This window comes from Lindgomyces ingoldianus (assembly GCF_010093535.1).
Source record: "Lindgomyces ingoldianus strain ATCC 200398 unplaced genomic scaffold BDR25scaffold_21, whole genome shotgun sequence".
NCBI classification, from domain to species: domain Eukaryota; kingdom Fungi; phylum Ascomycota; class Dothideomycetes; order Pleosporales; family Lindgomycetaceae; genus Lindgomyces; species Lindgomyces ingoldianus.
Window position 1 is genome coordinate 458,391 of NW_022985182.1, and position 21,548 is coordinate 479,938.

General features: G+C 49.0%; 7 protein-coding genes across 7 annotated transcripts; 5 read left to right on the forward strand and 2 right to left on the reverse strand.

Moving 5' to 3' along the window:
* Positions 1-514: 514 nt before the first annotated feature.
* Positions 515-3,022, reverse strand: BDR25DRAFT_288821 (WD40 repeat-like protein). Its single transcript, XM_033688413.1, has 4 exons — positions 2,806-3,022; positions 2,161-2,757; positions 954-2,112; positions 515-901 (listed from the first exon to the last, which is right to left on the reverse strand). Exons 1-4 carry the CDS (start codon positions 2,837-2,839, stop codon positions 682-684), a joined length of 2,010 nt encoding a protein of 669 aa, XP_033546161.1. The 5' UTR covers positions 2,840-3,022; the 3' UTR covers positions 515-681.
* A 1,057-nt stretch (positions 3,023-4,079) lies between these two features.
* BDR25DRAFT_343720 (uncharacterized protein) lies at positions 4,080-8,301 on the forward strand (the record flags this gene model as incomplete). Its single annotated transcript, XM_033693855.1, has 4 exons — positions 4,080-4,134; positions 4,186-4,239; positions 4,422-4,852; positions 4,908-8,301. 4 exons carry the CDS (start codon positions 4,080-4,082, stop codon positions 8,106-8,108), a joined length of 3,741 nt encoding a protein of 1,246 aa, XP_033546162.1. The 3' UTR covers positions 8,109-8,301.
* A 716-nt stretch (positions 8,302-9,017) lies between these two features.
* On the forward strand, positions 9,018-9,830 carry BDR25DRAFT_315344 (uncharacterized protein; the record flags this gene model as incomplete). The annotated part of the gene is made up of 1 exon (XM_033691517.1): positions 9,018-9,830. The coding sequence occupies one exon, from the start codon at positions 9,018-9,020 to the stop codon at positions 9,828-9,830; it is 813 nt and encodes a 270-aa protein (XP_033546163.1).
* Positions 9,831-10,345: 515 nt separating this feature from the next.
* On the forward strand, positions 10,346-11,318 carry BDR25DRAFT_343722 (uncharacterized protein; the record flags this gene model as incomplete). Its single annotated transcript, XM_033693856.1, has 2 exons — positions 10,346-10,896; positions 10,960-11,318. Exons 1-2 carry the CDS (start codon positions 10,479-10,481, stop codon positions 11,316-11,318), a joined length of 777 nt encoding a protein of 258 aa, XP_033546164.1. The 5' UTR covers positions 10,346-10,478.
* A 3,037-nt stretch (positions 11,319-14,355) lies between these two features.
* BDR25DRAFT_343723 (HET-domain-containing protein) lies at positions 14,356-16,752 on the reverse strand. The gene is made up of 2 exons (XM_033693857.1): positions 16,495-16,752; positions 14,356-16,441 (listed from the first exon to the last, which is right to left on the reverse strand). Exons 1-2 carry the CDS (start codon positions 16,735-16,737, stop codon positions 14,483-14,485), a joined length of 2,202 nt encoding a protein of 733 aa, XP_033546165.1. The 5' UTR covers positions 16,738-16,752; the 3' UTR covers positions 14,356-14,482.
* A 172-nt stretch (positions 16,753-16,924) lies between these two features.
* BDR25DRAFT_48216 (uncharacterized protein) lies at positions 16,925-19,572 on the forward strand. The gene is made up of 5 exons (XM_033698640.1): positions 16,925-17,746; positions 17,797-17,821; positions 17,879-18,532; positions 18,592-19,187; positions 19,243-19,572. The coding sequence occupies exons 1-5, from the start codon at positions 17,083-17,085 to the stop codon at positions 19,263-19,265; spliced, it is 1,962 nt and encodes a 653-aa protein (XP_033546166.1). The 5' UTR covers positions 16,925-17,082; the 3' UTR covers positions 19,266-19,572.
* Positions 19,573-19,648: 76 nt separating this feature from the next.
* Positions 19,649-20,803, forward strand: BDR25DRAFT_188111 (ankyrin repeat domain-containing protein; the record flags this gene model as incomplete). The annotated part of the gene is made up of 2 exons (XM_033684263.1): positions 19,649-19,955; positions 20,583-20,803. Coding segments are annotated over 2 exons (528 nt in total), but the record flags the coding sequence as incomplete, so codon positions are not given.
* Between the last annotated feature and the right edge of the window lie 745 nt (positions 20,804-21,548).

Consider the following 21,548-nt stretch of genomic DNA (forward strand, 5'->3'; position numbering starts at 1 on the left):
TGTCTGATAATCCTTCTTAAGGCGATGTCTGAACCAGCTTTCTGCGCTTCGAGATTCTCTTTGACAGCTTCTAAACTGCAGTGTACTGGAATTTGGATGTTAGTTAATGTTGATGGAGATAATCCTGGGGTTTCGTCCTCTCGTGAGAGAAAAGAGTGGTGGTTTCGCTGTCACACGCGAAGGACGTGCCTTAAGGCGGACCCAGAGACTTGTGCGCGTGAAGCGGAAAGGGCTAAAACCTCGCGTGAGAGTGAAGCGTCGTGAAAAATGACCATTTTCCAATGAAAAGCCAGGGCGTTCTCGGCCTTTTAAGGTCGCGATTCGCAAGTTCTGCAGTGGGCGCTTCTCGCGTGGCGGAGATCATCACGTGGTCTTTTGCCACCTTAACTATCCAATGACAGCTTTGAAACCTAATCTTACATTCACTCCAACCACCGTGTCATCAAAACGTCAGCTGGCATGTTCGAGCGAACTAGATTCCGACAGGCGGAGTTTAACCACAAGATAAGGCATCCTAGGCGCTCCTATTTCCTTTTTCGGGTTACATGAGCTTTCCTGTTGATAGAACGCAATCATCCATAGCTTGTAGATTTCGTTACGGCAGAAGCCTTCTGGGCGCATTCCCAAATATGATCCTAAATGGTCCCATAACGCCGTACCCCCGGGTATAATTAAAGAAAATCAAGCCCCAATGCCTATCTCATAACCAAGTAGCACCTCTGTCGTGGCCCCGTCCCACCCGCGATTTCCGCCGGTGGAAATCATAAACGAACAGGTAGGGTCAAGATAAAGTTGCGAAATAACTCCCGTCCGGTGTCCTGGAACGATTAAATATGGCACTGCAGAATGTTTCGTGTCGTGTTCACGCAAATCGTACAGCCGAAGAATGTCATATGATGCGCTGAAAAAAGTCAGTAGGTCGCATCAAAGCTCATAGGAGAGATATAACTTACCAAACGAGGTGTTTTCCATTCGGCATTGCCCGGACGGCGCTCACGGCGCCACTGACACCGGGGAACTTGAATGTTCTTCGGGGCTCTCTGAGACCTTTGTGCAAACTGTATTCATCCACCGTGCCATTCCTTCTTCCGGCATATATGAAGTTTCCATCTGGAGACCAGCAGGCGTTCATACACCAGGGAGGCGTAGACCTTGGAGGAACGATACGAGCGACCGGGTTTGGCTGCCGGCGATCCCAAATGCGTAAGGTGCCATCGTGGGAGGCATCGACAAAGGTGGTTTCGGATGAAATTGGCTGTTCTGCTTGGCCAGTTGCACCACCTGCGCTGACAGTTGGTCCTTCGTCGGAATGAGGAAGGCCATTCATGTTCATGGTTGAATGACTATTACTGACGCCGTTGGCTATAGGCTCGACTTGCGCAGAGGCCGAAGTCTCGTTGGCAGGTAATGGTGGCTGTACCGGTCCACCAACATCCATCATGTCGAGGTCGGCTTGGGCATCTTCATCAGCTTGTTGCTGTATCCCGTTGGCAATAGCTCTTGAGAATTCGTCTTCATCGTCGTCTCCGAAGGGCGCGAGGGCTGATGGATTACTAGAAGGATCCTTATCGTCTCCAAATAGGGAGTTACTATCCCCAAACAGAGAGTCGTCAGGGGAACCTGGCGCATCTTCATTACCGTTCTCGTCTTTCGCTTGGTTTGCGCGCAACGAGGAGCTGAAACTGTTGGAATTAATACCGTTCAGTGACGGGCGCAAGGCGTTGTTAGAGGAAAATGTTCCGTTAGACAGGGGCACGGTTTCAGTGTCCTGTGGAATAGGGAGGCTAGAAAGCGGACGTTGCTCAATGGCGGATATTTGACCTCCGCTAGTCTCGAATCGCCGTTTGACTTGGCCAGTATTGAGGTCCCAGTCATTGATCGTTTTGTCCCAGCTTCCGGAAAGCACAGATTTCTCATCTTGCGATAAAGTCAACACCGAAACCGCTGATGTATGCTGGCGGAGAGTGGTAATGCGTTTCCCCTCTTCGTGACGGACAGACTGCAAATTTATGCCACCGGAATCCAGACCAGACAACAGCCAAAGCGATTGGTGGTGTACGGCAAGAGAGTAAACTGGGGAGAGACTGACGGAATCCTCGTTCATATTCCGATCTATAGCATAATCAGTATAGTAAGGTCTCCCGTAGGTTCTAAGCTTACCCGAAGGCTCCTCATTCTCCCAATAGCTCAGAAGCACCCCGGCTTTTGTGACACTGTCCACGAACGGATGCCGTTGCGCCACCGTGAGAGCCAACTTCCCGTTAGCAGTATCCACCCAATTAAACCTCCTGATGTAGCCGTCTGCGCCCCCACTGAATATCCATCGCATATCCGGTGTGCCTGTAATCGCATTTATGGAGGTGCTGTGGGGAGCAGCGATAGTAGGGACGATGTCGTAGACGGGTGCATTAAGGGCCTCGACGCGGACACTAGGCCTAAAAGGCAGACCACCTCCAGCTAATATCGAAGCCGCTCTAGGAGAGGGCGAAGTCAACATGACAGTAGGATTCGTGCTGGTCCGCGAAGGGCCCGGGGTCCCTCCATTTGGAAGACTACTTCGTGGTCTTTGGGACTGAGAGGGAGTATCTGCATCGTCCTGCTCATCGTCATCATTTTCGCCATCTCCATCGTCTTCGTCATTTTCTCCATCATCACCATCCCCATCGCCGTCTCCATCAGCATCAGCGTCCGCATCCCCATCGTCAACGTCTTCCATCATCTCGTCGTTGTCGTTCTCCGAACTCGTATCTGGGGAACCTGGGAGCTTAATTAGTTGCGAGCCTTTCATCAGCAGAAAGATTGTACCAGCTCCATTGTCATCATCATCATCGAAATTCATTTTGGCTCCATCAACCTAGCTTGGCGGGGTTCAATGGAGATGGCTGAAGTAGAGATGTGGGCTTCAGGCTTCCGGCTGTTGCGATGGGAGCAACCTATGGCCAACAACTCGACGATTCAGCAGTCGTAGAGGGAGATGAGAGGTTGGCTGTGGATGGTTCTAAACCTAAAAGGTTGCGCAGACGTCTACGTTCTGAACCATGATGAGGCTCGGCTTCGCCAGTTGTTGATTCGCCGGGCAGACCGCACCGCGATCGGTGCAGAGGCTGAATAATCAGAACCGTTTTAACCTCACAGTTGCATCGACCTTAACATGCTCCTCACACTCAGCCTTGATACTGTGTACGCCCATGATTTCTTGCAAGAGAATGTGAATACATCTTTCCCAAAGGAGCTACGCCGCAGGGGGGATCTAGGGCCCAAGCCACAGACACCAATGTGCTCTGATACAAGAATCAAGACACCCCCGATGGGGAAGTCCGTCGGCAGTCCCTCCACCAAACTTTTCTTTCGGATAGCAGACTGTATTCAATTTGCAGTTTACCACCCTGTAGGCGCGCCTGTCATAGTCATTAGAAACTGTAGCCCAAGAGGCGAGAAGCAAAGGAACCCTTGTGGGCTGGCGCAACCTTGGAAGGCATAGTCATAGCGCAGGCTGACTAGTCGTACCTTCCCTATTTATCTCTTAGTAGAGGCCAGGGCGAATCTACATTGGTAGTAGTTGTGTATTCTTATTCGAGTCGTTGCACCCCATCCATGCCCTCTCCGTCTCCTCCATATCATGGTCTTTCATCGTAGATCCCCTTCACCAATTTACCTTGTACATCACCCTCTAGACAATTCGGCGGATCGGGTCTAGGAGACTTTTATTCTTGTAATTGACCTAAGAATCGGACTCCTTCCCTTGCTCCTGATAGGCAGTTGCTCCTCTGTTTGGATCCCGCAGCAAGATAGGTATTCCGTCCCCGTCCTCCATTCACCGCTCTATTTCTAACTCTTTCTGCTACCCTGCATTCGGGCAGTCGAAACCCAGCACCATTGATGCGCTCTCATGTTCTCCCCCTGTTCTGGAGGAGAAATGTACTGCAAAGTAAAGATCAGGTGACAACGCACCGCAACTTTTGACGCGTTATTATCGCGGATTTGATTGCCCCGCCAACGGTTCCCTTCTTCATCCTCTCCTTGTTCGCGACGCCTTCTCCTAGTCTCGCTCCTTCGTTGCGTCCCGGAATACCGCAAACATGGCTCGGCATAAGCAAAACCATCGAAAAACGCGCGAGTCGAAGAATCGCACAGGTTAGTGCTTCATCTTTTGATTTTAATTTAAGTATTAACTGGCGAGCCTAGCGGGAATCTCATCAAATAACTTGTACATGAATCTTGCGGAAGACACCGAAACCGGTGAGTTTGCGTTCGCCATTGCCCATTGTTCGAAACAGAATGTCGGTGAGAACTTAGACATGTCTTGTCTGGTTACCTTTTTCTTATTAGAGACTCTGCCGCGTGTTCCCTTCCTTCTGGTTTTCTTCGCTCATCATTTCATATCATGCTCTACCGCATCTCTGACGATAACTTGTTTGCAGGAGAGGTGAATGCTCACCTTGCTGAGCGCTTTGCCGGATTCTGTTCGCCATACGACAACAAGTCTCAGCCACGTGCTGCGCCAGCGTCCGCTTTCTCGAGAGCGAACATACAGGAATACTTCAAACTCTCACAAGAGCCCGTAGCTGGTGGAACATGGGTACAGAAACCAGAATTTCCTTCTGCCTCCGAAATTCTTCCAACCCCCAACATCGGCACTAGAGAAACGATCATTGATGTATCGGAGGACCTACGACACAATAAAGTTGAAGGTGCATATGACACCCATGAAGAGTACCTTAGCACACAGTACTCTCTTCTCCGTGAGGATGCCATCCGTCCTCTGCGGGAAGCTGTGTCGGAAGTGCAGGCATCGCCATGGCTTGACGAGTCACAGTACCCCAAAGGCGCTAATATCGGAATCTATGACCCAGTTAGTACTTTAGGTGATGTTCCCGTCTGCATTTGGTCGCTAATCATTTTGTAAGGTCTACATCACCTCGATTGTATTCTCTCCCCGAGGTCTAGCAACAAGGGTCGCCTTTTCCCTTAGTCGAGTCAAGAAACTCGTTCGCTGGGAGCAATCCAAGCGACTCATCCCAGGAACCCTAGTTGCACTGAGTCCAGCAGATGATTGCTTCCAGACCCAATGTATCCTCGCTACTGTTGCCGCACGCGCTCTTGCTGCGCTTGATCAAAATCCGCCAGAAATTGATCTGTTCTTCGCCAACCCTGCAGATATGGAGATTGATCCCATGAAGAAGTGGGTCATGGTAGAGAGTCGTTCGACTTTCTATGAGGCCAGCCGACACACCCTCATGGCGCTGCAACACATGATGCAAGAGCCACAGCCCTTCCCCCTTTCTGAACATCTCGTACAAGCTCAGTCACAAGTCGACGCTCCGATATACGTCCAGCAGAATCCCTTTAAAGATATGAGTTCGCTGGTTGCGCTTGAGGAAAACAATATCTTTGAGAATGTCGACATCTTGAAGGAATGGCCGTCGAGCAGCTCACATGGCTTAGATAAATCACAATCTAATGCCCTGAAGCGGATATTGACCAAGCGTCTTGCTATTGTTCAGGGCCCTCCAGGTACCGGCAAGACGTATATTTCTGTTGTCGCTTTGAAAATACTTTTAGCGAACATGCGAAAAGAGGATCCCCCCATCATCGTCACTTGTCAAACCAACCATGCTCTAGACCAGCTACTTCGTCATGCAGCTGAGTTTGAGCCAAACTTCGTTCGGCTTGGTGGTCGTTCTAAGGATACGGACAAGGTCAAGCGGCGGACTCTTTTCGAGGTTCGCTCAAACTTCTCCCAGCCTAAGAACCACACAGGCTTAAAGTCGATCGCGATGAAGATGATAAGGGAGCTAACAAAACGAATGCAAATGCTTCTTGCGCCACTAGAATCAAACAAACCTCCCCTAGATCACAGGCTCCTCGAGAAACTCGGGCTTATCACAAATGAACAGGCTGAGTCGTTGGAAATGGAACCCGAGATGGCGATGGGAATATCTCCAAACACACCTGGCATACAGATGGAGCAATGGCTTGGAAGGAGCCTCACTCCTTGTCTTCGCCCTATTGCTCCGGATGATTTTGGGTTCGAATTTGAAGAGGAAGACTTCGAGCTTGAGCAGCTCAAAGAACTAGAGGCTGAAGCTGTGGCTCGAGATGACGACGACATCGAAGCTCTCAAAGGCCCGTATATTCTTTTAAGCGACAACAAGACTGGCAGAGGTGCAGCGTTGATGGATCAGGAAATCAGGCAACTCCTCAGGAGGGCGCAAGACCTCACGACAATCCCGACCGCACAACGAGGAGCCGTGTACAACTATTTTCAACGGGAGACGAAGAGGCTCTTGCGGGCCGAATTTCGAGAACTAGCAAAGGCATACGAAAATGCCGTCCTCGATCGCCGTGTTGGGCAATGGGAGATTGACTACCGCATTCTCAAGGACCAACGAGTTATCGGTATGACAACGACTGGATTGAGCAAGTATCGGGGCCTCGTCGCCAGCCTAAGCCCGAAAATTGTTCTCGTTGAAGAAGCCGCCGAGACTCTTGAGGCGCCCATAACTGCAGCCTGTGTTCCATCTCTGGAGCACTTAATCCTGGTCGGCGACCACCAACAACTTCGCCCTCATTGTTCCGTCAGGGAATTTGAGAACGAGCCGTACCACTTCAATTTGTCGCTGTTTGAGAGGATGGTCAACAACGACGTTGAGTACGAAACTTTAAAGCGTCAGCGCCGAATGATACCGGAAATTCGTCGCCTATTACGACCTATATATGGCGAGGAGCTCAAAGATCACCCTTCCGTAAAGCTCTCTGATAATCGACCACCAGTTGAGGGAATGGGTGGAAACAACTCTTTCTTCTTCCACCATCAGTGGCCAGAGTCGCGGGACGGCAATATGTCATCCACGAATGATATGGAGGCTAATATGATTGTTGGCTTCGTCGATTATCTCATCTTCAACAATGTCAGTCCGATTAAAATCACGATCCTTACCTTCTACAACGGACAGCGCAAGACCATTTTGAAGAAGCTCAGGAAGCATCAAAATCTCAAGGATCTTAGCCAATTCAATGTCGTCACTGTCGACTCATACCAGGGTGAAGAAAACGATATTGTCTTGCTTTCATTGGTTCGCAGCAACAAACGCCACAATATTGGCTTCCTCTCTGTCGACAACCGCGTATGCGTTGCATTGTCCCGAGCCAAGAGAGGCTTCTATATCTTTGGCAACGCTGAAATGCTTGCTTGCGAGAGTGGGGCATGGGCCGATGTTGTTGACATAATGTGCGGTAAGAAGTTCAAGAAGGACAAGCCTACCACCGGCCAAGAGCTCCGTGTTGGCTTTCGGTTCCCGCTGCAATGTACTCAACATGGGAACAAGACCTGGATCAAGGAACCCGATGACTGGGACATCGTCAATGGCGGTTGTGATCAGCCTTGCCGATGCCTTTTGCCTTGCGGTCATACTTGCATGCTAAAGTGCCATCCGTTCGACAAGTCCCGCGTCAACTGCACTCAGAAGTGCATGAGACGAGTCGAACTCTGTGGCCATCCTTGTGCGGAACTCTGCTGCGATCCTTGCAAATGCCAGTTCTGCGGCAGACGAGATAACGGAATGAGAGCGACGCTGAAACCAACACCAAGGAATTCTGCATACAACGCCCCAGCGCCACCTTCATCATTCGTCCAGCATTCTAGGAATGCATTTGCCGGTACCTTTTATGGAGGAAGTAGCTTCGGAGGAGGAGCGTGCCGTGCAGCTCTGGAGTTTCAATCTCCGAGTCAGGCGGAGAGCACACATCGCTCCTCAGGCAGTAGCGTCGAGCAATGGAAGGCATACGCCAAGGATGGGGCAAAGGAAGACGATGCTCAAGCTTTACGCAACGCTAAGGAAATGGATACCAAGTTCTTCGAACAAATTGCGAGGACTCCGTCGGCTGGCCAGGTTTCACTAGTTACCAACACCAAGGTATCACCCGTCAAGCCAAGGATTAGTTTGCTTGTTGATCTTGAGGAGAACGTGCAGTCTAACCAGCATTACAAGTTCAAGGACACATTATTCTATACCGCCGCCGCAGCTACTACTATTGCAGCTCCTGTTGCAACATCCAAGAGGGCGGATGGTCTCAATAGTCAATCGAGCGTGAGCTTGCTTGATTGAGATTCCGTCATTTTCATCCAAGATCACCGGCGGCACTCTGCTTCTCAGTGGGATGCTAATGAGATCGAGTGCGAGGGGAGTAAATTATTTTATGGAACTAGATAGACAATGTCAGGTCTTCGCTTCCGGACAGGAGAGAGCTCACTATCCTTTCAACTAGACAGCCAGTCGCTGTAGCTAGTAGGGGCTCACTCAGGGGCCCATCTGGGAATGTGAGGCGGGTTTTGTAGATTAATAATGAATGGAACATATCTTGTATACACTCCGTTAATCATGCGGAAGTGTTCTAAGGAGGCGGACACCTACCAAGAATTCTAATGGGAATGTGATAGCTATCTGAAGTATATGACCTGCATTAGGTTGAGATGAAGTGGGTGGGGATTATTTCCATAAATTAGAATCCTTCGTGTTCTACCATATGCCGACATGCAGCGATCCAAAGCTGTTTTCCAGCCATCTTTGTCGTTCTGAATGAAAGTATGAGATGGTGGTGCAGACAGGGGGTTTCCAGGTTGGTAATGATCTTGTGTGTTTATGAAAAAGTATTCCCTTGAAAGTACGCATATTCACCTCATAACAAGGAAAACGCCTAGGTTGTGAATTGCGGTGTTCATCAAATAGCTCACCCCGGTCAGCACAAGGCAGAGTTGTGGTATCCGAAACCCAGCACTGCGCAAGCAATGAGGCTTCGTCGCCGAGCCACATTCAGTCAGCTTATCACAATCACTTCTAGGGGCTACTCTTGATTGGTTGCGCCAAGACTTCATTTGTTACGTCAGTCGTCGCGCCCTTAGTTAACTAGTGCGAACAGAAACATATGATGAACAAAGTCGCTCAACGGCAGTATGGCTTTTTCAAACCTTCACCCTGATTCCATATTTATGAGAGATGGATTCAAATGCGGGCACCATGTCTGGAAACTTCCCTGCAAGACTGCAGCAATCGAACATAATGGAGGAAGAGCCCATACCCTCATACCAAGAATCTAGCACCGCATACGCCGAATCTAGTAATCCTCCACCACAGTTCGAAGCCCTCCTCGACGAACCTCCCGCCTATTCCATCCTGGACTCAAATCAAACCACCTTCATGATTTACGGAACCTTCATCCATACGCCCGCTGGCCCGGCCTACCAACTCTCCCGCGCACTCGATCAACGCGGACCGCAATTTCGTATCCGACGACTCCGTGCGAAAGAAGTGGCTCTTACACAGTCCTCAGCCCTTGCGTTTGATAAAGATAGTGTGTTGTATGAGGTTAATGATCCGCCGCTCCGCAATAACGAATATCATATTCGAGGGTTCAGGAAGAGTTGTTTTCCAGGGACATTAGAATTGAGATTCAGCATGTGGAAGTGGCGTGTAATACATATCCCACGCCCAAATACAAAGGGGCGCGAAATACTTAGCATGAAAGTCGGTTCTTTCAGCTCTAGCCGCTTACACCGTAAAAAGGAAGAACACGGCAGTGACTGGAGAGATCTACAGGGTAAAGTCGTGGCGACTGAGATTCTGAAGGTCATGGATGATGCAGGTGTGTTGCCTGTGATAGAGCTAGAGAAGGACTTGGATCAGAAGTGGAGGGAATTGTTGTTGACAGTTTGGACGGCAAGGCTTTGGGTGGCCTTTGGTGAAGATAAGACCTTGGCTCAGGATGGAAGGTTCCGGGGGAAGTTTATGACATTGAGTCGGAGTGGATATTATCTTGGGAGTGGGGTGTAAGGATATAATGAAGGGGAAGAATGCGAATGTTAGGCGGTAGGATCCCCCGATGATTGACCATATGATACAGATCAATTGTAAACTCGAACTGCTTTTCAATAGCTTCCCACCATGTATGTATGCTAAATTTCCAAGATAGACTCGAAAGACCGATCGGTTAGATACCTCCGTAAGCATCATACAGACGTGTCGGAAGGAAGATGATATCTAACTACAGAGTAATATAGGGCTGAATCGTTTCGTGCGAGAGGCCTTGGCATTGGGGGCGGATGGATTGTGATACCTGCCCATTTTCGCCCCATTATCTCCGAGAACCAATCACATCACGCATTTAGCACTCTTGTCTCAACTTCAGGTTCTTGCATGATTTGAGTTGGCTCGGTTGATGCCCGTTGAACTGCATTTTTGGCTCCACAAACCTCCTTGCGCACACTGCGTCTGCGGTCGCACCATGCGGCAGAGCTCCGGGGCCAGCAGAGCCCAATAAGTACATATGTATGGCTGATTTCTTGAATCGTCTCTTCTGTCAGTTGCATTTCCTTCTCGTTGATGGTTTCTAGTTCTTTTGCCCATCAGTCAAGAGGTTGCCACTCGCCTTCACCCTCTTTCTAGACAGGCACCTTTCTCTGCTAAGGGTCTCTTTCCACAATGCGTTTAATGCACACCTCAACCATCCTCTTCACAAGCATTCTACTCCCGCGAACCCTAGCATTATGCTATTATCCCAACGGCGCCATTGCAACCTCGGACGTCCCATGCAGCAGCTCCGGAGAATCAACATGCTGCGCCAGTGGATACGCATGTCTATCCAACAATTTATGTAAATTGACACAGCAAGCAGGCGCCGGGCTTGCAAGATCAGCCTACGCTCGAGGCAGCTGCACCGACCAATCATGGAAATCAGACCACTGCTCATCTTTTTGTCTGACGCCATCGAAATCGGGAGGAAATGTGCGGAAATGTGATAATTATGATGGAGATGTGTATTATTGCATGAACGATACCACGACGGATTTGTCGTTGGATAGTGCGTGTGCGGGAGCGGCGGAATTACATACTTTTTCTGGTAAGATGTTCCATTCATTGATTGAGTGTATTCTTCTGTATTCGCAAAGTTGACGCCATGTAGGCTCGCCGACGGTCATCACTACCATCGGAGTCGTGCCAACGACATCCTTCACAAGTACCATCCTAACAACGAACCCGGCAGTCACAATCCCTGCAATATCCGCTAGTCCATCCTCTGTATCAAGCCCACGAGATTACAGTGTTGCAATTGGTACCGGAGTTGGCATTCCACTAGGCGTTCTCAGTGTCGGAATTCTCATATTCCTCTTCACGCGGTATCAACGGAACAAAAGCCCGGCTGCGAGTGAAATACCATATTCCCGAACTGAGAAATACGGGTATGCACCCGAGCTGAGTGTACCTCCGGTTGAGCTACCATCGGGAGGGACTCATGAGCTATCGACAGGGCAGAGGGAATGATGTAAATCTTTAGGTTCTATGACACTATATGAAATTAATTAGTTAGGGAATGTTGAAAATTAGTAGATTTAAGTGCAGTTCCTCTAAGGTTGCTTCCTCTTGTATAGATTACAGCAGCCAAGCTTGTGGGCCTTGTAGATAAATACTATCCATGCTCAACAAACTTTGATCTTGACCACACGTCACGCCGCAATCTCCTTTCCACTTTGTAATACTTTCCAAATGCTATAGGAAAGTCCTTTGAAGGGCTAGAAATAGCTACTTCCAGATTTGGGGAATTCTCATGCATTCAAGTGAGGTCGTAGCTCGCTTGACATGTGAGAGAAAAGTGGACCATACCCACGACCCCTGAGCTACATCTGATATAATAAATATATAAAGCCCCTCCCCGGAGTACTTAGAAATACTATATCCCATTCAAGCGACTCGCGTGGTTTAAAATTCAATTTCCACTGCGGCATGTAGAAACTCGGAACTCAGTGCCAAAAAAAGACAAATGGCTCTTCTTCATGGCAGTGCGAGCGCGCTGTGAACCCCTATGTCTCCGTTCGCCCATTGATGAAAGAGCTATTCCACAAAATTCGAAATTTAGCGGCATGAGAGCAATTCTAGCAGGAGATGATATAAAAGGCATTGAGGTTGTATTCATGAGAGCCTTCCTTCTTTTCTTCCTTCCTTCTTCGGCTAGTAAAACGTCACCATACTCTGAATTATGGCTTAGCCAGAAGCCAACCCACCACTACCATGACACCTTCTCTCTACAGCGCATCTCGGAGCTTGCGTTACGAACTAAGGCCTGTAACCTCGGAAACTTCTAGATCTTCAGCAATCGATGCGGTGATATGGTACTTCTGTGGATTTCCGAACTTGGCTGCAAGCACGCTCGAGTCAAGTAGATTCTCTCTCAGTATATGGCTTCGAAAAAAAACAGCTTATCGATTTGTTTCATGGACTTCCTTCCCCAAAAAGAACGGATTGGAGCTATGATGTCAAGAGAGTGTGAATCCAAATGCAGTCAAATGGAGGCGATGGAATTTCTGCCTTTAATTCCGAACCCAGTCCCCCTGGCAAATGCTACTAGGATCTATTTCATGGTATCACTGGAATCGAAACGCGGCCTCTGGGATCTCATGGCAGACTTCACTACCCCAGCCAAAATCTCGAGATCGTATCCGTTGAGGGGGAAATAATGGAAAGTACCTTGAATTCCAAGTATGGGAAACTTCCTCCAAGATCTAAACCGCGGATTCGGAACAAAATCAACAGCCTTAGTTGCCATGACAGCAATCAGAAGAAAGCCAATATTCGTTCACAATATGGTGCACATTTCTCCAGTAAGTAATATGGACAGCAATTACAATTCAGCGTGGGGAGAGCCTGGTCAACACAAGTCGCCGTAGGTACCCACGTTCACAATGGTAGTCGTAGTGAAAAAGAAAAGGCTGGGGAAGGCATGGCTACGAGCAGATTAGCCTTCCTTTCCAGGAAGAAGGTGGCTAGTCCCTATTAGGAAGGATTATGTAAAAGTTCGCTTACGCGCACGGTCCCCACAATAAACAATCTGACTAACCCAGCTTCCTTTCTCCTCTTGCCACGCCCACCAACCCTCCCTACCGGGCCGTACTACCTTACCAGCCAATCCCCATCTGCCAAGGACGCTACAGGTACAGATTCTCCTCCTGTCCGCACGTTTCAGGTTAAAATCTAATTAAAAACAGGCGCTAACACCCTCTACTTTCCTCAAACGTGGCTGATCGCGTTTAATACTGCCATGACAACCCCAGACAACTGTCAGTCACGGCCTGATGATTACCCTAGATCGCTGACAATTAATACCAACCTTATTAGCGATTCCTAAGGTGAGGTCAAGACTGGAAGCTAGGACCTCTTAGCTCAAGAGATTAGTGCTAATGGTAAGAGTAAGTTTTACCTTGCACGTGTCATGATCCTGTAACGATTCTCATGAATCGTTCCATCTCAGGTCGCTCAGAACCTCCGAAAGGTCCTCGTATCGGCCCCGACCCTGACTCGGCCCTGCCCCCTGCTGTTACCCCTATTACCCCAAGTATTTAGTCGCACATCTCCCCTTAGCTAGCTCGGTAGTTTTCTGATATCCTTTCGTACGAGGCCTATAGGTGTCAATGGTATTCCCAGGTCATTGAGTCCCCACGCACTCCCATATGCCTCTGAGTGGATTCCTACTGCATTCGGATCCATTGTCTTGCCTGCGCCGTTACAGATCCAGGGCTAATTAGGAAATATAGAGGCTGTAAACAACAACAACCCCAACCCATAAGAGACCCCCAGAATCCCCCTTTTTGCCTGCAACAGGCTTTGCTTGGAAAGTCTTGACAGTGCCAATCATATTTGGAGGGAAAAATCACGCAGCAGAATGTAAGGCCGGATGTCCCAGAACGGGCCAGTATGGCCTCACTTGACCTGTTTGGAGGTCACATGACCTGTGCTTCGTATATAAGCATGAATCCTGACAAGCGAGGCTTGGCAGCGATTCGTCTCTCTTACAATACACTCGTATCTTTCTCCGAAACCTTGCTCTCAGTGCTATCCGTGCTATCTACTATCCCATCTTTACACAGAAGTGATTTTAACACCCCCGACCGCGTCGTCTTCAATCACAATAGGGAAAAAAGAAGGCCAAATCAAGCATGTAGCAGAGCAGAATGATTACTTAAAGCTTAAAAACGTAGAACAACGAAGCTTTTTGGTTATTTAATTTTCTACTAATCAGATCAATAACCGGCTTATATCCAGACCAATAGGAGAGAGGGCTTGGCGGTAGAGATATTGTAATATTTGATGATTGGGACTCATTGCCCAAATACTTATGTTAGCCAAGGATGCATTCTCTAGGTAGAAAATGAGCAAATAATCTACCACGAACTGACCCCTATATATCGCCCTCTACAAAACAAAAGCAGTATTTTACAAAAAGCTGGTTACAGTTGAAATTCGGGCCAATCAGCAACTATCTTGATAATTTCTGCGCGTTTGGGCATACCGCACAAATTATTTCTGCCTGATTCGCCTAACTCACCAACGCTCTTCATTCTTCTACTGCTCTTTCCCTTCTCTCCCTTCCTCTAACCCTCCAGCTGCTGTAACATGGACGCTTTCGGGACCAGCGACTAGTCGGAAATCACAAACTATCCTAGCACGATGTCCGCCCTCTCAGAGTGCTCTTTCTCCCAAGTAGGTTTCCATACTCGTCCAGCTCCTTTCCTGTACGCAACTTGATGTTCTCGTTTGATCCACAAAACATTATAGAACTCATAGACCATGGTGTCCTTCAATTCTTCTCGCACCACTAATTCCATGAACCGGAGGCTGGCATTCCCCCATGAGTCCTCATAAGCAACACCAGAGGAGGTAACAATAATCTCGCAGTTTTCTCCGATCAGGGCGTCTCCTTCGCCGCTAGTATTGGAGCGTATCATGCCAACCCAATTGCCTGCATCGTCAAGAAGAGAAAAGGTTATGCAGCCAGCTACTTCGGCGTTCCAGTAGTTACTCCAACCATGCCCGCCACTTTCAATATGCCCCTTCATTTCGGGACCAAGTACTAGATAGCGCCGAACTGTGGTGAAGGTTAGCTCAGCGCCCCATGAGTCTACTTTAGGTACCAGTGGCTCATCAGGCATGGGAACAGGGTATATGAACCGTTCTCCCCACGCCTCAGCATGCCGAAAGTATACAACATCCTCCTGGTCGCTCCTTATATCAGGGTGAGATTGGTGATAGATATGCCTCGACCATCCGGGTGGTAACGGCTGGGTGTAGTCATTTCTCATTTTCTGATATCGGTAATACGAGTTGTCAATGCGATGTTTTTGGCCCGTTGTCTCGGAGGTTTTGTACCAATCTACCATCGGATAAAGTTCAACGCCCGGGGCCAGCATCAAGCTTCCGATGGTTGAATTGAAAACGAGTTTATCACATTTGGTGAAATACATGAATGACATGTCGCCTTCATAACTAAGCCAAGACCAACTTGGAAACTGATGTTTACGCTGCTTCTGGGGAAATATCGGTATCCAGAGAAGAGCGAAGTCAAAGAAGAATTCTGGTAGCCCGTATAGAAATCCTCCTGGGAAAGACCGACTCAAAACCTGTAGTACAGCTGAGAAGGCGTTCAATGCGTCGGAGTGGAAGCTGAGTAATCTGTAGTTGTATCGTTGCACAAGATTGGCGTACTGATGGAGGTCTGGCCACTTGAGGAATTGAAGGTCATGACGATCTGCTCGTTTGCGCTTTGATATTTTTAATGGATTGGCTCCCTCAGGAATGTCAGCAATGTCTTCGATCCAAACTGAGCTCCGGCATTCCCAGAATACTTGATCTTGGAAGAACACCAGGTTTCGATTCGAGAGCGTCCGCTCTTGGAATGTCCAGCCTCGTCTGTGCCAGTCCTTAGTGTCAAGCTTTTCCTCGGGTATAGGTGCTTTCATCATTGAACATTGCTTGGAAAAGTGATACATCTGCTGTCTGCATGACCGTGGGGAAGCTGTACCAGGGACGCCTCGAAGTCCATAGTCTGCATCAGAGCCGTCTGCTGCAACAATGGTGAAATATGACCTTGCGTATATTGACGCCATGTTGTCGAGTTGCTCCTTCTTGTTCTCGAAATCGTCTTGGACTATACACAATCTATCCACCCAGAGGTAGCGCTGGCTCATAGCTTTCGTCAGAACAATAGCATCGCGAACAGTTCTCGGTAGCCGCGCAAGAAGGTCGGGGGAGGCCAGCGCACCGGGCTGCTGAAGATCTTGAAAGTTCGCTTTCGTAGTTTCAAGGACATTAGGTATTCTACCCCAGACATAGCTAAGCGCTATATACTGTACCGGCTTCACTAAACTTAGTCGCCATGACTCCACATCAATGAGAATCAAGACTGGCGGACGATCCAACGTTTTCCAAGCAGGGAACGTGTGACAGACGCCCTGGTGCTCAATGTCACAAGAAGCCGGCCAGCGATAGATTCTCGAAATGTCTATCCAATAAGGATCCAGCTCCACGTAATGGCCTAGAGTCGGATCCAAAGTAGGAGGAGGTATTAGTTCAAGAGCACCGGCACCGTAGTCTCCGTCCCCTGGATCATCGATCGTCTTTTAAAGTTAGCGATCACAATACGGCCAATTTAATTTCTTACAGGGCGTACCAGGCGAATCCAGAAGCGCTGCTTGTGTACCAGTCTGCCAAAATAGAGACGGTATGATGACGAGGGGTCCTCTTCCGTGCGAAAGTACTCGGCAATAGCTTGACAAGTTTTGCAGCTTGAATCGCTTTCGAGCTCGCCAAAAGTGCCTAACTCAACTCTGAATGAATTATTGTACTCATATTGCCAGCGTTGCATAGCATCGCTAATAGCCTGGCATCGAAAGCATTGCACAGCGGATTCCATTTGCAGAGGAGTGCATCTTCAGAAAGTTAAAGACGGAATGGCGAGGTCTCCCGCAAGGGTTAAATGGTTTGGTATAGATCTAGCCAAGCTAGGCCTAGTTCCGGCACAGCCCTATCTCCTGCATAGGGGCCATTTTATCACTCAACCACAGCCAGCGCAGTCCTGAAGTAGCTGCGCCTGCTTATGTGTTTTCGGATTGCGTGGAAACAGACCCAGCCTCCTAGTATCGTTGTCCAGCTGAACCAGGCTCCAAAGTGGCTATGCTGGTGTGATGAGTGCAAGTGTAAAATCAACCTGATTTTCCCGTTGTCTTCAATTTTTCATTCTATCTGCTAAAACTTGACCATGGAAGTTGCCGGAACTGTCGTCGGCGTTGTCGGACTGCTTGTTGCCTTCAAGGGTGCTATCGACGGGTACCTTCTAATCGAGCAACTCTTTCGTAGCGATGTCGGAATACAGGATCGTGCGCTTCACTTTGAGCGCATCAGAAAACAGCTAGAGAAGTGGGGCGCCGATTACAATGTTAGCAGCAGTTGCCCTGATGAGGATTGTTTGTTTAACTACGAGTCACCTGAAAATCAGGCGATAATCTTGAAGATACTGGAGCGCACCAAACAGCATTTGGGGGATGCCGAAAAGCTACTGCGAAAACACACCAGGAACGAAAAGACGAAGAAGACTTGGAGGTCTCGTATCCTTAGCAGTAAGGACGACTCTAAGAATCGGACAGCTTGGGTGGTCAAAGACAAGGAGCTGCTAGATGGTATCATCAATCAGCTCAGCGAACATCTCCAACATCTGTTGCAATGCACCAAGGAGATCTCTGGTCTTCAGAAAGATAGTTGGAAAGGAAGAATCGACAGCTTGACGTCTATTGACGAGACGAAAATTCATACAGAGGCTCGAAACTCTAAACAAGAAGGAACTTGCAAGTGGATATTCCAACGGCAAGAGTACAAAGACTGGGTATCGGGAACTGCGACAAACCTCTTGTGGATAAATGCCACTCGTGAGTTCACCTGAACACTCCCCAGATTGGTCTCTAACCCCACCTGATAGCGGGCAATGGCAAAACGGTCCTCGCGTGAGCTGGGTTCTATACATGAGAGTTGAGTCTACCGAAGCTAATCCACCTGCGTAGCTCCGCCGTTATCGACGAGCTCAGAAGACTCGCAACCCGACCAAAAGCAAACACAGGTCTTGCTTATTTCTACTGCGACTACAAGAATAGCACAAGGCAGAGTCTGTCAGAACTTTTTGGATGCTTAGCTGCCCAATTGTCGTGGCAAAACTTAGCCTTCCGCCACGCGGTGTGGCAGTACCTCGCATCGTTCCAGTATTCGCACCTCGAAGCTCGGTCCGTGGACTACAAGGAGCTTGCAAAGATCATGGTTAAGACATGTGAGAAGTTCAACTGCATTTACTTGGTAATAGATGCTGCTGATGAGTTCCTTCCGCCGAGTAAACCAAAAGAGAACAGCCATAGCGACTGGAGCCGGCGCAAAGCACTGTTAGAGACCCTTCTCATGTTGCAGAAGGATGGGCAAGGCAAAATAAAGGTCCTTGTCACAAGCCGTCCCACCATGGAAATCCAGTCAACTCTGAGAGAAGTGCAGAGGGTTTCAATATCTAGCGAGTCAAATTCTGAAGATATTGAGCTCTACGTCCGTGCAGAGCTCGAAAAAGAGATGGATAATGACACAGAGTGGGGAGAGAAATTAAAGGCGGGCGAGCAAGAATGTCCTACTGTCAAATCCCGTATCGTGTCCAAGCTTGTTGAAAAAGCAAATGGAATGTAAGTCTACTACATATTTTGTCACACTAGTTCAATGCTCACGAAGGTCTCATACTTAGGTTCCTCTTCGCTGCACTACAACTCCAGATATTCCTTGGTTCCGATAGCAGTGAGGACGTGTTGACCATCCTCGAGGAACTACCACCCAACATTGCGCAGACGTGGGAACGGCTGTTATTGGACATTGACGCTGCTCAGAACCTGCCAAGAGACCGCGAGACCGTTAAGAAGATCTTACAGTGGCTTGTAGCTGCTGCTCGACCTTTGACACTGAATGAAATCAGAGCTGCAGTAGCCATACAAAAATATGAAACGAACACAGAACTGGGAAGCAAGCTCCACGACGCCCAATGGCTCTTCAAGCTCTGTGGACCGCTTGTCCGTTTGAGTTCCGACCAGACACCTGACAAACAGGAGCTCTCTTTGGCACATTTCTCACTTAAGGAATTCTTGCTCTCCGGGGAACTTCAAAACAGTGCAGAACCTAGCATTCGAAAGTATAACATTGCGCTTTCCGATGCCAATGCCTATCTCGCACAGGTATCCCTCACCTACTTGTCTTCACGAGAATTAGCGCACCGATGCCCCAGCCGACAAGAGCTTGATCAATTACGACAAGACCATATGCTTATGGACTATGCGACCATACATGGCGGTACGCATCTTTGGCCTGTAGATCGCGCAGACGACAAGCTGATTGAACTTCTGAGCGGCCTCCTCGTTCGTGAGGTGACTTGGCAAGATCTAAGGAGCCAACATAACAGACCAAACAACCCTTTCAAGTATATATGTACCGCCTTTCTCCCACCAGAAGAGAATGACTTCACACATTGGCCATGGAATCTTAGCATCTCCGCCCAAGAGGAGCTTCCAGATGCTATCAAGGAAGACGTTGGAACCCGCCTATGCAAACAGTTGATCAGGTCGATTGAAGACCGTCCCAATTGCCAATCATTCTTGCAGCTTTTTCGCATTCTGAGCGATCGCTCAAGAAAAGACCACCCGATCAACATAACGCCTCTGTACTACAGCTCGCTGTTCGGGTGGAGAGCAGGAGTGGAGAAACTCTTGAAGCTGAACGAAGACCGAGCCACTACCACCGACCTCAATCACGCCCTACGCGCTGCTGCTGTCGGAGGCTTCTCGGAAATTATCGAGAGGCTGTACGAAGCTGGGGCAGACGTCAACGCGCACCTTGGGGATCTTGGTAGTCCACTCCAATCGGCTACTTTCTGCGGCCAGAAGGAGGCTGTTCAAACACTGATAAAACTTGGTGCTAAGCCCAATGAGGGTGGTTCCTTCTTCAGACCCGGTGGGACCGTCGGTAGCTCTGTGCAAGCAGCCGCTATGAGCGGCGATACAGATCTTGTCCAGCTTCTAATCGATCAAGGAGCGGACATAAATTGCAATGACGGCTGGCTTGGTACTGCTCTGCAGGCCGTGTTAGAAGGCGGCCAACCAGAGATGGCAAGTTTCTTGATCAATCACAAGGACTTCAACCCAAATGTCACGGGAGGCTACTACGGGAGCGCTTCTCGAGTTATTTGCCTCCGATGGGTGGGATCGGCGAACTACTTGCTCACTGCAATTTTTGATCGGGGCGGTTCTCCCTCTGAACGCGTCGGGCCATATGGCAGCCTTCTGGAGATTGCAAGCCACTTTGGAAATCTTGAAAAAGTTCAACTCCTTCTCGATCGAGGAGCACAATTGGACAGCACCTCTATGGGACAGTTTGGGAACGCCATCCACGCTGCAGCCATGCATGGCGACGAACAAACTCTCTCTCTACTTCTAGACCGTGGCGCCGATCCCAATTGCCCTGGCCGCTGGCTGGGGAAAGACTCTACTCAAATAGTTTCCGGTCATCCGGAATACGGCAAGTACTTGAAACTACAAGAAGGCGAAGGCTTCCTGGCGTATGAACACTCTTCCATTTTCCAAGCCTTCTTTGCGCCGTCGCTACATGCCGCAATGCGAATCAGGGAGATTGATCACAACAAAATCTTCCTACTCTTCGAGAACGAGCCTACACACCGGAGTGGACATCTAGGCAATCCACTGCAAGCTGCCGCCTTTCGTGGTCATACTGGTGCGTTGAGATTGCTAATTGCGAGGGGAGCTAGAGTAAATAAAGAGGGTGGGTTCTTTGGGACAGCTCTACAGGCTGCTGCGTCTCAAGGGCATCTCGAAGCTGTAAATGCTCTCCTTGAGAATGGCGCTGACCCCAATGCTACTGCAAGAGGACACTACGGAACAGCTCTCGCTGCGGCGATTGCGTTGAAGTTTACCGAGATCGTTCAAGCCCTGTTGAATAAAGGTGCGAAGCATGACGTTCTCGACGAACATGGCTGGAGTGCAAACACATGGTGCACGCTCCTTAACTGGACGCCGGGAGACGAACGACTGCAAGAACGACTTGAGAAAGAGTGTAAGTCTCCTGGGGCGTGGAGCCTAACTAATCGATCGCCCCAGCTGGCTATCGACAACAGTGGATGTGGAGTGCAGTTTTTGAACCATGTGCTAGGATTCTCAAGTAAGTTAAAACTAGGCAGCATCGAGGCCATTGTACAGATACCAGGCTGGAATCTAACTTGTTGAAGTGAATGGCCGTCACCTCTCATTTGCGGCTACACTCCTCGCAGACCACCCGATCTCTATCTATGGTGAGTTCTACTTCGAGGTGGAGATTAAGGATCAAGGAAGCAATCAGTATGTGACCATAACCAGCTTTTCTTACATTCCATTCCCTTAATAACATACTAAAACGTACCAACAGAGTCATAGCCATCGGCCTCAGCGAGAAAGACATCCCAACTTTCAAGCTCCCCGGCCATGCGACCCCAAACTGGGGTTTCCGTGGCGATGATGGCGGCTGCTTCCAAAACAAACCTAAACCAGGGCTTGTCTGGCCGCACGGGGCGAGTTGGGGATATCATGGCGATGACGGACACTGTTATGCCGAAGGCCGAAAGCTGGCGCTTGGCTGGCCGAAGTTTGGGACTGAGGATATTGTGGG

Bases quoted from the DNA above. Each gene is read 5' to 3' on its own strand.
- BDR25DRAFT_288821 (XM_033688413.1), bottom strand. From the start codon at position 2,839: ATGAATTTCGATGATGATGATGACAATGGAGCTG. The intron at 2,758-2,805 runs GTACAATCTTTC...TTAAGCTCCCAG, and splicing joins TGATGATGACAATGGAGCTG to GTTCCCCAGATACGAGTTCG. The intron at 2,113-2,160 runs GTAAGCTTAGAA...ATTATGCTATAG, and splicing joins GGAGAATGAGGAGCCTTCGG to ATCGGAATATGAACGAGGAT.
- BDR25DRAFT_343723 (XM_033693857.1), bottom strand. From the start codon at position 16,737: ATGGAATCCGCTGTGCAATGCTTTCGATGCCAGGCTATTAGCGATGCT. The intron at 16,442-16,494 runs GTACGCCCTGTA...TAACTTTAAAAG, and splicing joins AGCGCTTCTGGATTCGCCTG to ACGATCGATGATCCAGGGGA.
- BDR25DRAFT_48216 (XM_033698640.1), top strand. From the start codon at position 17,083: ATGGAAGTTGCCGGAACTGTCGTCGGCGTTGTCGGACTGCTTGTTGCC. The intron at 17,747-17,796 runs GTGAGTTCACCT...CCCACCTGATAG, and splicing joins CTTGTGGATAAATGCCACTC to CGGGCAATGGCAAAACGGTC. The intron at 19,188-19,242 runs GTACGCATCTTT...TGAACTTCTGAG, and splicing joins CTATGCGACCATACATGGCG to CGGCCTCCTCGTTCGTGAGG.